This window comes from Ceratotherium simum, chromosome 11 (genome assembly GCF_057802395.1).
Source record: "Ceratotherium simum simum isolate JZ-2026a chromosome 11, ASM5780239v1, whole genome shotgun sequence".
NCBI classification, from domain to species: domain Eukaryota; kingdom Metazoa; phylum Chordata; class Mammalia; order Perissodactyla; family Rhinocerotidae; genus Ceratotherium; species Ceratotherium simum.
The window spans coordinates 48,764,446-48,776,494 of record NC_141910.1 but is presented as its reverse complement, the minus strand read 5'-3'; the positions used below and the strand labels follow the sequence as shown (position 1 = coordinate 48,776,494).

The following is a 12,049-nucleotide window of genomic DNA, read 5'->3' as shown; positions in this document are numbered from 1 at the left end:
ATGGAGACTATTTAACTGTGATCAGATGTCCTGATAAACTGAGGAGATCTATCACTTCACTCCCAGGGGCTGCTTATGTTACTGATGTGTGATTGGTGTTACACCATAGTCAGTGATTTATCATTTTACTTCCCAGTCTCTTTGGTGGCTTCTTCTTTCATTAAGAAGTAGTGTAAAACTTTACTAATAGAGATTATTTAGTTAATGTAATTGATGGAAAATTCACAACATATAAGTTGGGAAGGTTACCTCTGTCTAGTCCTTCTTGGTTATAGCATGTAGAAATAATGGGTAGGTAAATGAATGTGGTCTGAGCTCTGGAAGAGACTGAATTAAAACTTCATGGTTCTTCTCAGTTATAAATCCCTGTGAGAGCTTGATGGGGAAGTAGCTGGCCCGTTGTTGTCTGAGTTTGACTACTTTTGCCAATAGAACTGCAAAGTAAGCATGCTTAATCTCTGTGATTTTTCTTAGAAGTTAGGGGAAAATTAATAGAAGATAATGAAATTGATACATCCTTCTGAATGTTAACTTGAATTAGAACTTTTGTCTCAGAGTTTTGTAATTTGGGGATTAAAATTGAATCAAGATATAGTTTTAAGATTATACACATACACACACACACCTTGGTAAAGTGTGCATTTTAGGTAAACACATATCCAGTATTTCTGGTGGACAGGTGTTATGTGACGTAGTGTGCTGGAGTGAGATATAGATCCTTCTGCCTGCTTTTAAGAGATTTAAAATCTATCTAGGATAGAAGGACTCTTTCTTTCCCAAGAAAGTGTGATGAGTCATACAGAAAGATTACTCTAAGTTGGGGTACAAGGAGGAAGCTGAAGAGTTGGAACTTCATCCCTAACGTCAAGCTCTTTCTCTGCCCTTCCCCTCCCCCCAGAAGTAGTAGGATTCCTCTTGGATTGGTAGTGAATATAATAAGCTGAAACTGCCTCTTACTTCGTGGCACAAGATACAATATATTTGGTTTTAAAATATACAGTGTGAGGGGCCGGCCCGGTGGTGCAAGTGGTTACGTGCGCGCACTCCTCTCCGGCGGCTTGGGGTTCACCGGTTCTGATCCCAGTCACGCACTGATGCACCGCTTGTCAAGCCATGCTGTGGCGGCGTCCCATATAAAGTTGAGGAAGATGGGCACGGATGTTAGCCCAGGGCCAGTCTTCCTCAGCAAAAAGAGGATGATTGGCAGATGTTAGCTCAGGGCCAATCTTCCTCACAAATAAATAAATAAATAAATAAAAATAAATTATATTGTGTGAGTTTCATTAGCTTGAAGAAATATATTAATTGAAGAAATTAAAGCTTAGCCAAGAAGTTTAAAGTAATTATCAGTATAGCTTGCTTAGGAATTGTTTTCGACTATTTCTACTTAGAAGGCAATATTTGTCTTTGTTCTGAATTTATTCAAGGAAGAATATTTATTTGGGAACACATTTAATTTTAATGAGTTAACATTTTGTCTGCTTGCCTCATTTGTATGTTTTATCTTTCAAATTGGCAAATGATTCCTGAGTTTAACTTTGAAGTTGTTTCTAGTATTAGTATATCAAAACTAAGGTACGTCTGTAATATTGGTATATTTAGTTTTCAAACACACATATAATCTTAACTAAACATTTTAATAATATTTATTTTGCATGTTTACTTTGCAAAAGGTTTTATATCATGTAAAAGACTTTAGTAAATCTAGTGTCTATGGTATAAGTAATGTATACTTATTGTAGAAAAATTGGAAAATACAGGGAAGTAAATTGAAGAAATGTAGCACACCCATGATCACACCATCCAGTTGTGTGAATTTTTATGTTTTTTTTTACTTTTGTGATTTTTAAAATGGTTTATTGATGTGTAATTACATATCATAAAATTTACTCTTTAAGTGTACAATTCAATGATTTTACTCATGATTTTATCATGTAGTAGTATGAGCATTTATCTATCATGAAATAATATTTTTGAAAAGATTATTGTATTTTGAAGACCTTCAGAATAAAGTTTTTTTTTTTTTGCTAAGTAAAGTGACTATCTGGCAATCCTATGTAACATTTTTTGTAACTTTGTTTCAAGACACCTGAATTCCTTCTTTAAAATATACTACTTTATTTTATCTTCTATCTTAGTGTAGCTGGGTAATATTTGGTCATTTTTCTTAATGTAAAAGCTCTTGCAATGTGTTGTATCTTATTGGTTCGGACTTCCTTTTTCTGGATAATTCTCAATCATTAATATTTCCTCTTAGGATTTATTTTTCCAGGTATCTTTATTATTTTTCTGAAACCAGCCAGTTAGTGTTTGAATATCTTGAGGATGATTAGCAGCTGATTTTTTTCACATTCTTTTTGTTGTTTTAAATCATAGCACAGAATTGGTTTATGGTCAGTTATTACCACTTGACAAACTAAAACACAGAAATTTTGTAAAATAAAATCTAAATATCTCCCCCCACAAAAAAATTTCAAACGTTACCTTAAGCAGTTTTTTTTTTTTGGTGAGGAACATTGGCCCTGAGCTAACATCTGTGCCCATCTTCCTCCGTTTTGTGTATGGGACGCCAGTGAGCAGTGAGTAGGTCTGCACCTGGGATCTAAATCCATGAACCCCGGGCTGCTGAGGTGGAGCATGCAAACTTAACCGCTATGCCACCGGGCTGGCCCACCCTTAAGCATTTTTTTTTTTTTTTGGTGAGGAGAATTAGCCCTAAGCTAACACCTGCTGCCAATTCTCCTCTTTTTCTGAGGAAGATTGGCCCTGGGCTAACATCTGTGTTCATCTTCCTCTACTTGATAGGTGGGACCCATGCCACAGCATGGCTTAATGAGCGGTGCGTGGGTCCACACCCGGGATTGGAACCAGCAAACCCTGGACCAGGCCCCCTTAAGCATTTTTAAGGGGGATTACTAGCTTACATTTTATATAAAATAATATTATAAATGCTTGGATATTTTAAATGTAAGTGCAATATGTTGTTTCAAAAAGGGAGAATTAACTTTCCTTCCTGCAAAATGCATCTTTTTATTTTTGTACTTGAGGTTATCAGAAGTGCTGATTGTTAGAGTACAGACACAGCCTAATATTGTGCTAGAGTGGTCTGTAATTATATCTTTTTTCTTTACTGCTAACAATGGAGAGTGAGGATAATATGGATGCAAAGAGAGAGGCTGGCAGTTTCTTGGCCACCTGAGTGAAGAGCAGAGGAAAGTCTTGTTGTCGTGACTCCTAACTTCTCAGTTATAATGGTTTTCTTGCTTGTCAATGAGTTCTTAACAGTCCCTCCCAAACAAACAAAAAAACCAAACACAAAACAAAAATGAAATGCATATTTGTGTGAGTATGCATATATATACACATATTTATACAGCTATTCTATTTGGTTTTAGGGTAACTTTTCTGAATTCAGTAATAGAATAGTTATTAAATTTTACTGCTAGAAGCTTGTGCTTGATTTTATTAGCTGCCTTTCTCTTTTATCCTTTTATATACCCAAGTCACACCTTAACAGTCTTCAAATTGCTACAAATTCTATTGTAAAGTCTTAGAGGTTTCCACACTCTATTTCAGGCAGACATTTATTTAATGATTTAAGGTATACGTTGTCAGCATTGTTAATCAGTTATGATCTCAAACTACTTATATGCCATTTAAGCTAGTTTTAATAGTTTTGTATGATGCTTATGTTTGAGATGCAAAATGATGGTTGTAACATTGTACTTTTTTCTTTGCTGTCTCATATTACATATACTTTTTTGAAATTCAAATTATTTTTTACTTTGTCTTTTAAGTGATGATTTACTGGAGGATTCAGACAGTGAAGAACATTCCAGATCAGATTCTGTGACAGGTATGTGAAAAATGTTAGATAATCTATTTTTTATATCCTTGCATTTATACAGTTCTAAATAAAGCTAAATATCACTTAATTCTAAATTTCTTCGTTAAGGTAAACTCTTAAGTTTTTACTGATATACACAGAAAACTCAAATATTATATATCAGAGATCTTGAATTAGTAGTATGTACATAGCGTTTCATACTTAAAATTTCGATGGTACCTATTTGACCCAAAGGAATTAAAGTGACAGTTTTGCTACATCTTTGTCATAGATGTCAGGGAATTGACATTAAGTTCTTCAGATTGTGTTCCATTTATTTGTATAATGTATTCTGTTGTTAAATAAAAGTAACATTTAAATTAAGATTTTTTATTCCCAAAAGAAAACAGGTAAATAGAGAATAAATTTTAAAAAATGAAATCATAGACATTAAGGCATCAAGTAAAAGCTGCTTACTCATTAGGTTATGAAATATTAAGGCAAAAGAGTATGCTTTATATTTTAATGTAGTTATAGTACAAGCAAGGCTAATGGTGCATCTAAGAAGAAGTTTTACTGTGTCAATTTAAATTCTGTCACTTACTATAGTCTGCATTTTCTATTATATAAAATAGTGATATTAACTTCTGTTATTTAGAGTTTTGGGGATTGATTAAAGTAAAAATATGTAAAGCATAGTACCTGGGAAGTAGCCAGTATTTTAAAAAATCGACCATGTTTAAAAATTGTGGCTATTTGCCAATGTCAAATGTCATGAACTAAGGACATATATAACTTATTAAATCTCTTCAGAAGAGATGTGGTTTTATATAGCACAGTTGTCAAAGTTATTGTTAGTATAGAGTAGCAAGTACTCTCTAAATTCTAATTAGTCATGAAATCTTTTTTAAAGCCACCAAACAGAATGCTGGACTGATTTTGGGTTGTCGTTTAAGGTCGTTTTTAGCCATGAAAAAATGAAGTGAAAAAGCAGGAAAATGCCCTGAATAATGTACAAATGTTTAACTTTTCCTTGACTCTAGGAAAATATGTTAACTCTAGGAAAAATAAAGAATTGATTGCATTAACAATTTTAGTCTGATGAAGATAATGCTCTTTTTCCACTTTGATATCCTTTTGCAAAAATAGAAAAGGGCTAATATTGCATTTTCTTAATCTGATGAAGAATAATAAACTGGTCACCTGGAGACCTGGTTAGAGCTTGAACTCTTTTACAAAATGACTATTTGGTCTTGTCAAGTCACTTAAACTCTCTGGGCTTCAGTTTTTCCTTTGTAAAGTTAAGTGTTTGAACTAAATGTTCTTTTTTCTGCTCTTAAATTTTTTGGTTCTAACTATAACCTTTCCTCTGTGTGTTATAGCTTTGCTCTTTTCTCTGGGTCTAAGGATCTCAGTAGGTATTTTTGTAATTACAATACCTATCTTTGGTGTATTGCTTTCTCCCTTTTCTACCTTTATCTTTTTCATCTATGCCTGTTTGATTTTTCACACTTCCTTTAGGTACTGTAGTCATGTTTACCTCACTTCCCAGTATCTAGAAAATTACCATATATTTTTGATGACTCCTGTGATACCTCATTTAGCATTGGGAGTGCTGTCCTTATGTAGTATTAAGAGGTAGCTATGGAGGAGAAAAAAATTTTTCTCTTACAGGTCAAAATTTTTAATTGCTTCATTTGAGGATTTGTAAGAAGTCCATTCATTTATAGTAAAATATGTATCTTTTTTACTAAAGCTAATTCTGTTATATTGAAGGAATATTGGTGACTTTATGAGGCTTGTGATACTAATGGGAGATGTATTCTCTTCCTGAAGTATCTAAAATAAGTCATAGATGCTATTTCAAAACTTATATTTACCAACTCTGTTTCCCATCACATTGAATGATATAGTCTGAAGAATTGTGGAATATATTTCTTAATTTCAAAAATGTGAGTGGAGACTCAGAGACTCTTATCTGTTTTTCAGTGGAAGGTTATGACTTTTGGAAGTATCTAGATGATGTCAAAGAGAAAAGTTTGGTGTTTGGGCTATATATCAGAATTAAGGAAACATTACTTCTTGTGAAGATTGGGAAGAATGTTTGGCAGGAGATTGAAGAAGGGTTCAAATTAAAACGTGATGGTTTTAGAAAAGTACCTAGATAAGACCTAATTGCTAGCCTCAGGAAGTTGGACTGGCAGAAATGTGATTTGACACCTAAGTAGGCAGAATAGAGAAGGATTTCCCAAACTGATTATCTGAAGAATATTACCCTGCAGGATGTTGGTAGGTATGTTGTGTAAAAATGTATCTTGTGGTCCAGTGGGTTTGAGAAATTCTGAGATAAGTAAAGATAACAGGTTTCCTTACTCTGGTATTTGACAGTTGTCATTGTGCTTTGTCTGTCTTCTGAGGAGAATGTATGGCATATGCTGTTTCCCGGATGTTGATTAAATAGTTGGGAAGAAGCTTTGTCTGTCTTCTGAGGAGAATGTATGGCATATGCTGTTTGCCAGATGTTCATTAAATAGTTGGGAAGAAGCACAGTAGTAATGCCACTTGTTATATTTTCCTTTTTAATGAGCAGTCTCACTTTACATGCCATTTACTTTGAGTATTGTCTTAAATGTGTGTTAATATATGTAATTTATGGTTAATTTTTTTTAATATATACGTAGGCAAAACTAGCTTTTTCTTGGCATTTTCTACCATAACTTAAAAAAAATTGTTTCAATTTAGTCACATAAATAGCATCCTCAAGATTTATTATAGTATATTAATGTTATAAAAATCTCACTGTCAACTTTTAATTTCATATCTAAATTAGTAAATATATATAAATATTACATGGCAGTATAAAGGCTGCATGTGAATATAGCCGAAATGAGTGGTTAAATAAATGAGCAACTTCATTAGTACAATTAAATTATCTAGTTTGTAACTAAAATATTTTTCTGCATACCCAGAAATGGTTTCAGTTTTAGATGATAATAGTGACAATTATGTGAGGTGAGATTATCAGAATATGGGAAATTCTAGATAAAGCTGTCAGTGAACATTTTGAAGATACCATTAATGAAATAGTTAACAAAAATGGTGTAAAGAGAGCTTTCGGTATATCTTAAGCGTTTGATGTTCTGATGAATCTCTGTTGCTCATTACTTGGGCAGCTTTCCATCTTTTATACAATCACCTTGAGTTATTTTATATTTATTTTCTTTACTCTTTTGTGTTCTTATCTAAAATTATAAAGCCAATTCCAATTTTTTTTTTTAATACTTCCACAATTTACCCAGAGTGATCTTTACATTATTGTTGCTAATAAAGTTGTTGCCTGGCTGATAGTAGTTTGTGCTATTGAGGAAAAAAACAGATTGTTTGAAACTTTCAGCTCAGTATTGAGATTATACCTGGTTTAGAGGTTGACTGATATCTATTGCAGGGTTTTGTGTAGCCAGAGATGGCATGTTTGGAGCGCTGAGACTGAGAAATTACTTTTATACTATTCATAAGGGGACAGCTTCAAGAGCACACAATAGAGAAAAGATCAATAAGGAGGAATGTAATGTAGTTGACTTTAAATGAACTAAAAATTAGTTAATACTGAAGGCATGTTTCACTTTAAAATGACAAATTTTGGGAACTTTTTCTTGTTGTTATTTTTTTCTAAGCTGAGGTGAGAATTAAATTGCGTACTATGACAGTCGTCTGATAGTTAGCGTGGTGGAGTGGGAGAGAGGAGGTGAACTGAGATTACGATAATGTTTGGTTTTTATTTTTTGAGGAAGATTGGCCCTGAGCTAACATCTGTCGCCAATCTTCCTCTGCTTTTTTTTCCCCCCAAAGCCCCAGTACATAGTTGCATGCCATGGTTGTACATCCTTCTAGTTGCTCTCTGTGGGATGCCACCTCAGCATGGCTTGGTGAGTGGTGCGTATGTCCACGCCCAGGATCCGAACTGGCGAACTCCAGGCTGCCAAAGTGGAGTGTGTGAACTTAATCGCTGCGCCACCGGGCTGGTCCCTGATTACAATAATGTTTTATGGATATTCTGCAAAGTGCGTAAATGACAGATGCGTAAATAGTATTGAGTGTTTTTTGGTTTAGAATTGAAGGGCAGAAATCCTATTATTTTGATATTAATAATGTCTTCATTCTTTAACCCTTTATTCTCCTAATTTTTTTTTTCAATTTTATTTATTTATTTTTTTCACCCAAAGCCCCAGTATATAGTTGTATGTCATAGCTGCACATCCTTCTAGTTGCTGTATGTGGGACGTGGCCTCAGCATGGCCGGAGAAGCGTTGCGTGGGTGCGCGGCCGGGATCCGAACCCAGGCCGCCAGCAGCGGAGCGCGCGCACTTAACCGCTAAGCCGTGGGGCCGGCCCTCCTAATTTTTTAAAAAAGGGGTTTTGCTCACAAATTAGCAGGAGAATGTATTCTGAATTGAAAATGATGTTGAGTCTCTTAAATATCTTTATGGTTTTTCTGAGTAGGTTCTTTTCAGATTTGACTAAATTTAAAATACGTTAAATTCTTCCACTTATATAATTATAATGCACTGACCGGATGAGTAAAAATAGAAAATTAATGAAAACAGATTTTGATTTACATCCACAAGGCCATTTCTCATGAATATTGTTCCTTTTCAAAGGGCATACATCACAGAAGGAAGCCATGGATGTGAGCCTTGATATAACAGCACTCAGCATTCTCCAACAGCCAGAAAAACTTCAGTGGGAAATTGTTGCAAATGTGCTTGAAGATACTGTTAAGGATCTTGAAGAACTTGGGGCAAATCCTTGCTTAACAAACTCTAAGAGTGAAAAGACAAAGGAAAAGCACCAGGAACAACATAACATTCCCTTTCCATGTTTATTAGCTGGAGGTTTATTAACATATAAATCTCCTGCTACCTCACCCATTAGTAGTAATTCTCACAGGTCACTGGATGGTTTAAGCAGAACTCAGGGTGAAAGTATATCAGAACAAGGGTCAACTGACAATGAATCCTGCGCTAATTCAGAATTAAATTCTCCTCTGGTAAGGAGGACTTTACCCATTTTGCTTCTTTATAGCATCAAGGAATCTGATGAGAAAGCAGGAAAAATCTTTTCACAGATGAACAACATAATGAGTAAAAGTTTGCATGATGATGGTTTTACAGTTCCACAGATTATTGAAATGGAGCTGGATAGTCAGGAGCAGTTGTTGTTGCAGGATCCTCCTGTGACTTACATTCAGCAATTTGCAGATGCAGCAGCCAGCCTTACCTCTCCAGATTCTGAGAAGTGGAACTCTGTGTTTCCCAAGCCTGGGACTTTGGTTCAGTGCTTAAGGCTGCCAAAGTTTGCAGAGGAGGAGAATCTTTGTATAGACTCAATAACTCCTTGTGCTGATGGAATTCATTTGTTGGTAGGACTGCGGACATGCCCTGTTGAATCCTTGAGTGCAATAAATCAAGTAGAGGCCTTGAATAATTTAAATAAGTTAAACTCTGCACTATGTAATAGACGGAAAGGTGAGCTGGAATCAAATCTTGCTGTAGTGAATGGTGCAAATATTAGTGTAATCCAACATGAATCACCAGCAGATGTACAGACTCCTTTGATAATTCAGCCTGAGCAGAGGAATGTTAGTGGTGGATATTTAATACTTTATAAAATGAATTATGCCACTCGGATAGTGACTTTAGAAGAGGAGCCAATAAAAATCCAACATATCAAAGATCCCCAGGACACGATTACCTCGCTCATTTTGCTTCCACCAGATATATTGGATAATCGAGAGGATGACTGTGAGGACCCTGTTGAGGAAATGCAGTTGACCTCAAAGAATGGCATGGAGAGAGAAAAGAAGTCTGATATTTCTACTCTTGGACACCTGGTAATAACCACTCAGGGAGGATATGTAAAAATATTAGATCTTTCAAACTTTGAAATTTTGGCCAAAGTGGAACCTCCCCAGAAGGAGGGCACTGAGGAACAGGACACATTTGTTTCTGTCATTTACTGCTCAGGCACAGACAGGCTGTGCGCATGCACCAAAGGTAAGCTTTTGGTTTGTTTGGTTCTTCTGCAAATCTTATCAAGTCAGTGTATATGGCATTCGTTTATGTGCATACCTAGTATGAATTTTAGATACATATAGATGGAGAGAAATTTATTTTTTTATAAAAAGTGGTAAATCTTTCTACTGTTTTAACTGTTTTCAAAACTTTTTCTACTGCCCTAGGTAAGGATTCTAATTGTAAATAAGTAAATAAGTCTCTCAGAAAGTATCTTCTCTGCTTTAACCTCAAGAAAATAACCAGCTGTTGTTTCTGTGAGTCCTGACTCTGCATCTGCTCAAATTTGTGGCCTTGGGCAAGTTACTTGAAACTCAGTAAACCTTTGTTTCTTTATTTATAAACTAGGAAAAGAAGGCCTGTTTCCAGGCTTGTTAGAATTAAATGAAATAATGTATGTAAAGTTTCTGGCACAGATATTGGTCCTTATTTCCTTTTGAAATAAAAATCTTTAGCAAATAACTATTAGTTTTGCCAAATAAATTTTTGTTCTCTAATTTACTCCTAATCTTTGGCTGATTGTGAATCAGTTTTGCAACATCTCAGGCCCCATATAGAGTAAATACATAGTGTGCAATTTTTTTTTCTATTTTTCTTTTCTTAATATACATTTTAAGTTGGACAGAGAGAGCAATTTTTGAAAAGGGTTACTGATAATATCAGGCAAAATGAACAGTCCTATTGATAGTTTATTAGGAATTTAGGGCCAGGAGATACTTGAAGCCGAGGTAACTAGAACCAATTCTTGGCAGAGGAGTTGGGTTTGAGAAGAGTTTTACATCTCATTTATGGTTCTGGTAGGAATTAACCTGAGTGTTTCCTCTCTAAAAAGATTTGAAGAGTTTGGCTAAGAAAGATAATGATGAATGTAGTGGTTCAAATTGCCTTCTTTGAGATGTATCTAGTGAAATAACAAGGGGGAAAAATCTTCAGATAACATCAAAACCCAACTAGATTAATTTAAAAAAATGAGCAATGCAGAATAACTTTAGACTAATAAAACTTTGAATTAGGGTTAATAAAGTTCAGAAAAACCATTAAAATGCTATTTGGTATCAGGGATAATTTGAATTTTTTAATCATGTATGTGCCAGTTCATTGTTTTGAGAGCCTTACCTCTGTTAATTCATTTAGTCATCACACCAACTTTATGAGGTATGTACTATTACTGTCTCCATTTTACAGATAAGGAAACTGAGGGAAAAAGAGGTTAAGTAACTTGCCTAAGTCACAGAACTAATAAATGACAGAGTCAGCATTCAAACCTGGGCAGTCTGTCATTAGAGTGCTTAAACTACATTATATTGCCAGAATATAACAAAGGCAGAAGACTCATACATTGATTTTTTGAAATCTTTTAATATGAAGGATTATAAAAATAAAAACAAATTTACCATAGGTCATCCAAAATGGAGCTAGGTTTGGAACCTCAGTGACCTGGTCCCAGGGCACATCTTTATAACATACTAGTAGTTTCCAGAAATGCTATCAAGTTTTAATGATTTAAATTATTTGATGATATATGCTTTTGGCAACTCGGAGGAGAAATAGTATTTAAGTGATAAAATAGATTAATTTATTCTTGGAGTTTGGACAATGAAACATTCTAGGAAGTGATCTTATGTGATAGGGAATTTATCCAGATGAATTGAAGGACAAGAAAAGTCTGAAAAGTTAACCACTTTGAAAATTATCCCCCGGTTCTTCAAGATACATTTGAAAAGATGAGATTAACAATAAAGAGGAAAGAAAAGTTATGTTTTAAAATGTATGCATGATAGTCCATAAAGTAGATGTAAGATTTGTGAAAAACATTGCAGACTGTGGTTCAAATGGATGTGACACTGTCTTATGAGTATATTCAAATAGCATAAAACTCTTTGTTCTCATGGCGAATCATTAACTCTTTTGACAAGAATCTACAATTAATAAATGTTGTAAGTTAATTTTAAGTAGTATTAATAATATACTAAAAAGTAGATTCTATGCAGTTGTCTTTGATTAAAATTTGTAAAATAGAGTGTACACGCATACATACATATACATATATATGAAACAAGGAGACAAGGTCCCTGCCACCGACGCTGGCACTAGCCAGGCAATCAAGAAATGTGGGCCGCTTTCCCCACAGCTGGGACCGGGGTGAGGAATG

General features: G+C 34.6%; 1 protein-coding gene across 12 annotated transcripts in view; it reads left to right on the top strand.

Moving 5' to 3' along the window:
- Nucleotides 1–12,049, top strand: part of BIRC6 (baculoviral IAP repeat containing 6) — a 236,286-nt gene that overhangs the window by 49,831 nt on the left and 174,406 nt on the right. For all 12 annotated transcript variants that reach the window (XR_001389958.2, XM_087436940.1, XM_087436939.1 and 9 more), the window contains 2 exons: nucleotides 3,798–3,856; nucleotides 8,485–9,879. Coding sequence is in view for 11 of the 12 variants with exons in the window: in XM_087436940.1 (XP_087293066.1) it covers nucleotides 3,798–3,856; nucleotides 8,485–9,879 (1,454 nt within the window). In the remaining variant the exon portion in view is untranslated. The remainder of the gene's footprint in view (nucleotides 1–3,797; nucleotides 3,857–8,484; nucleotides 9,880–12,049) is intronic.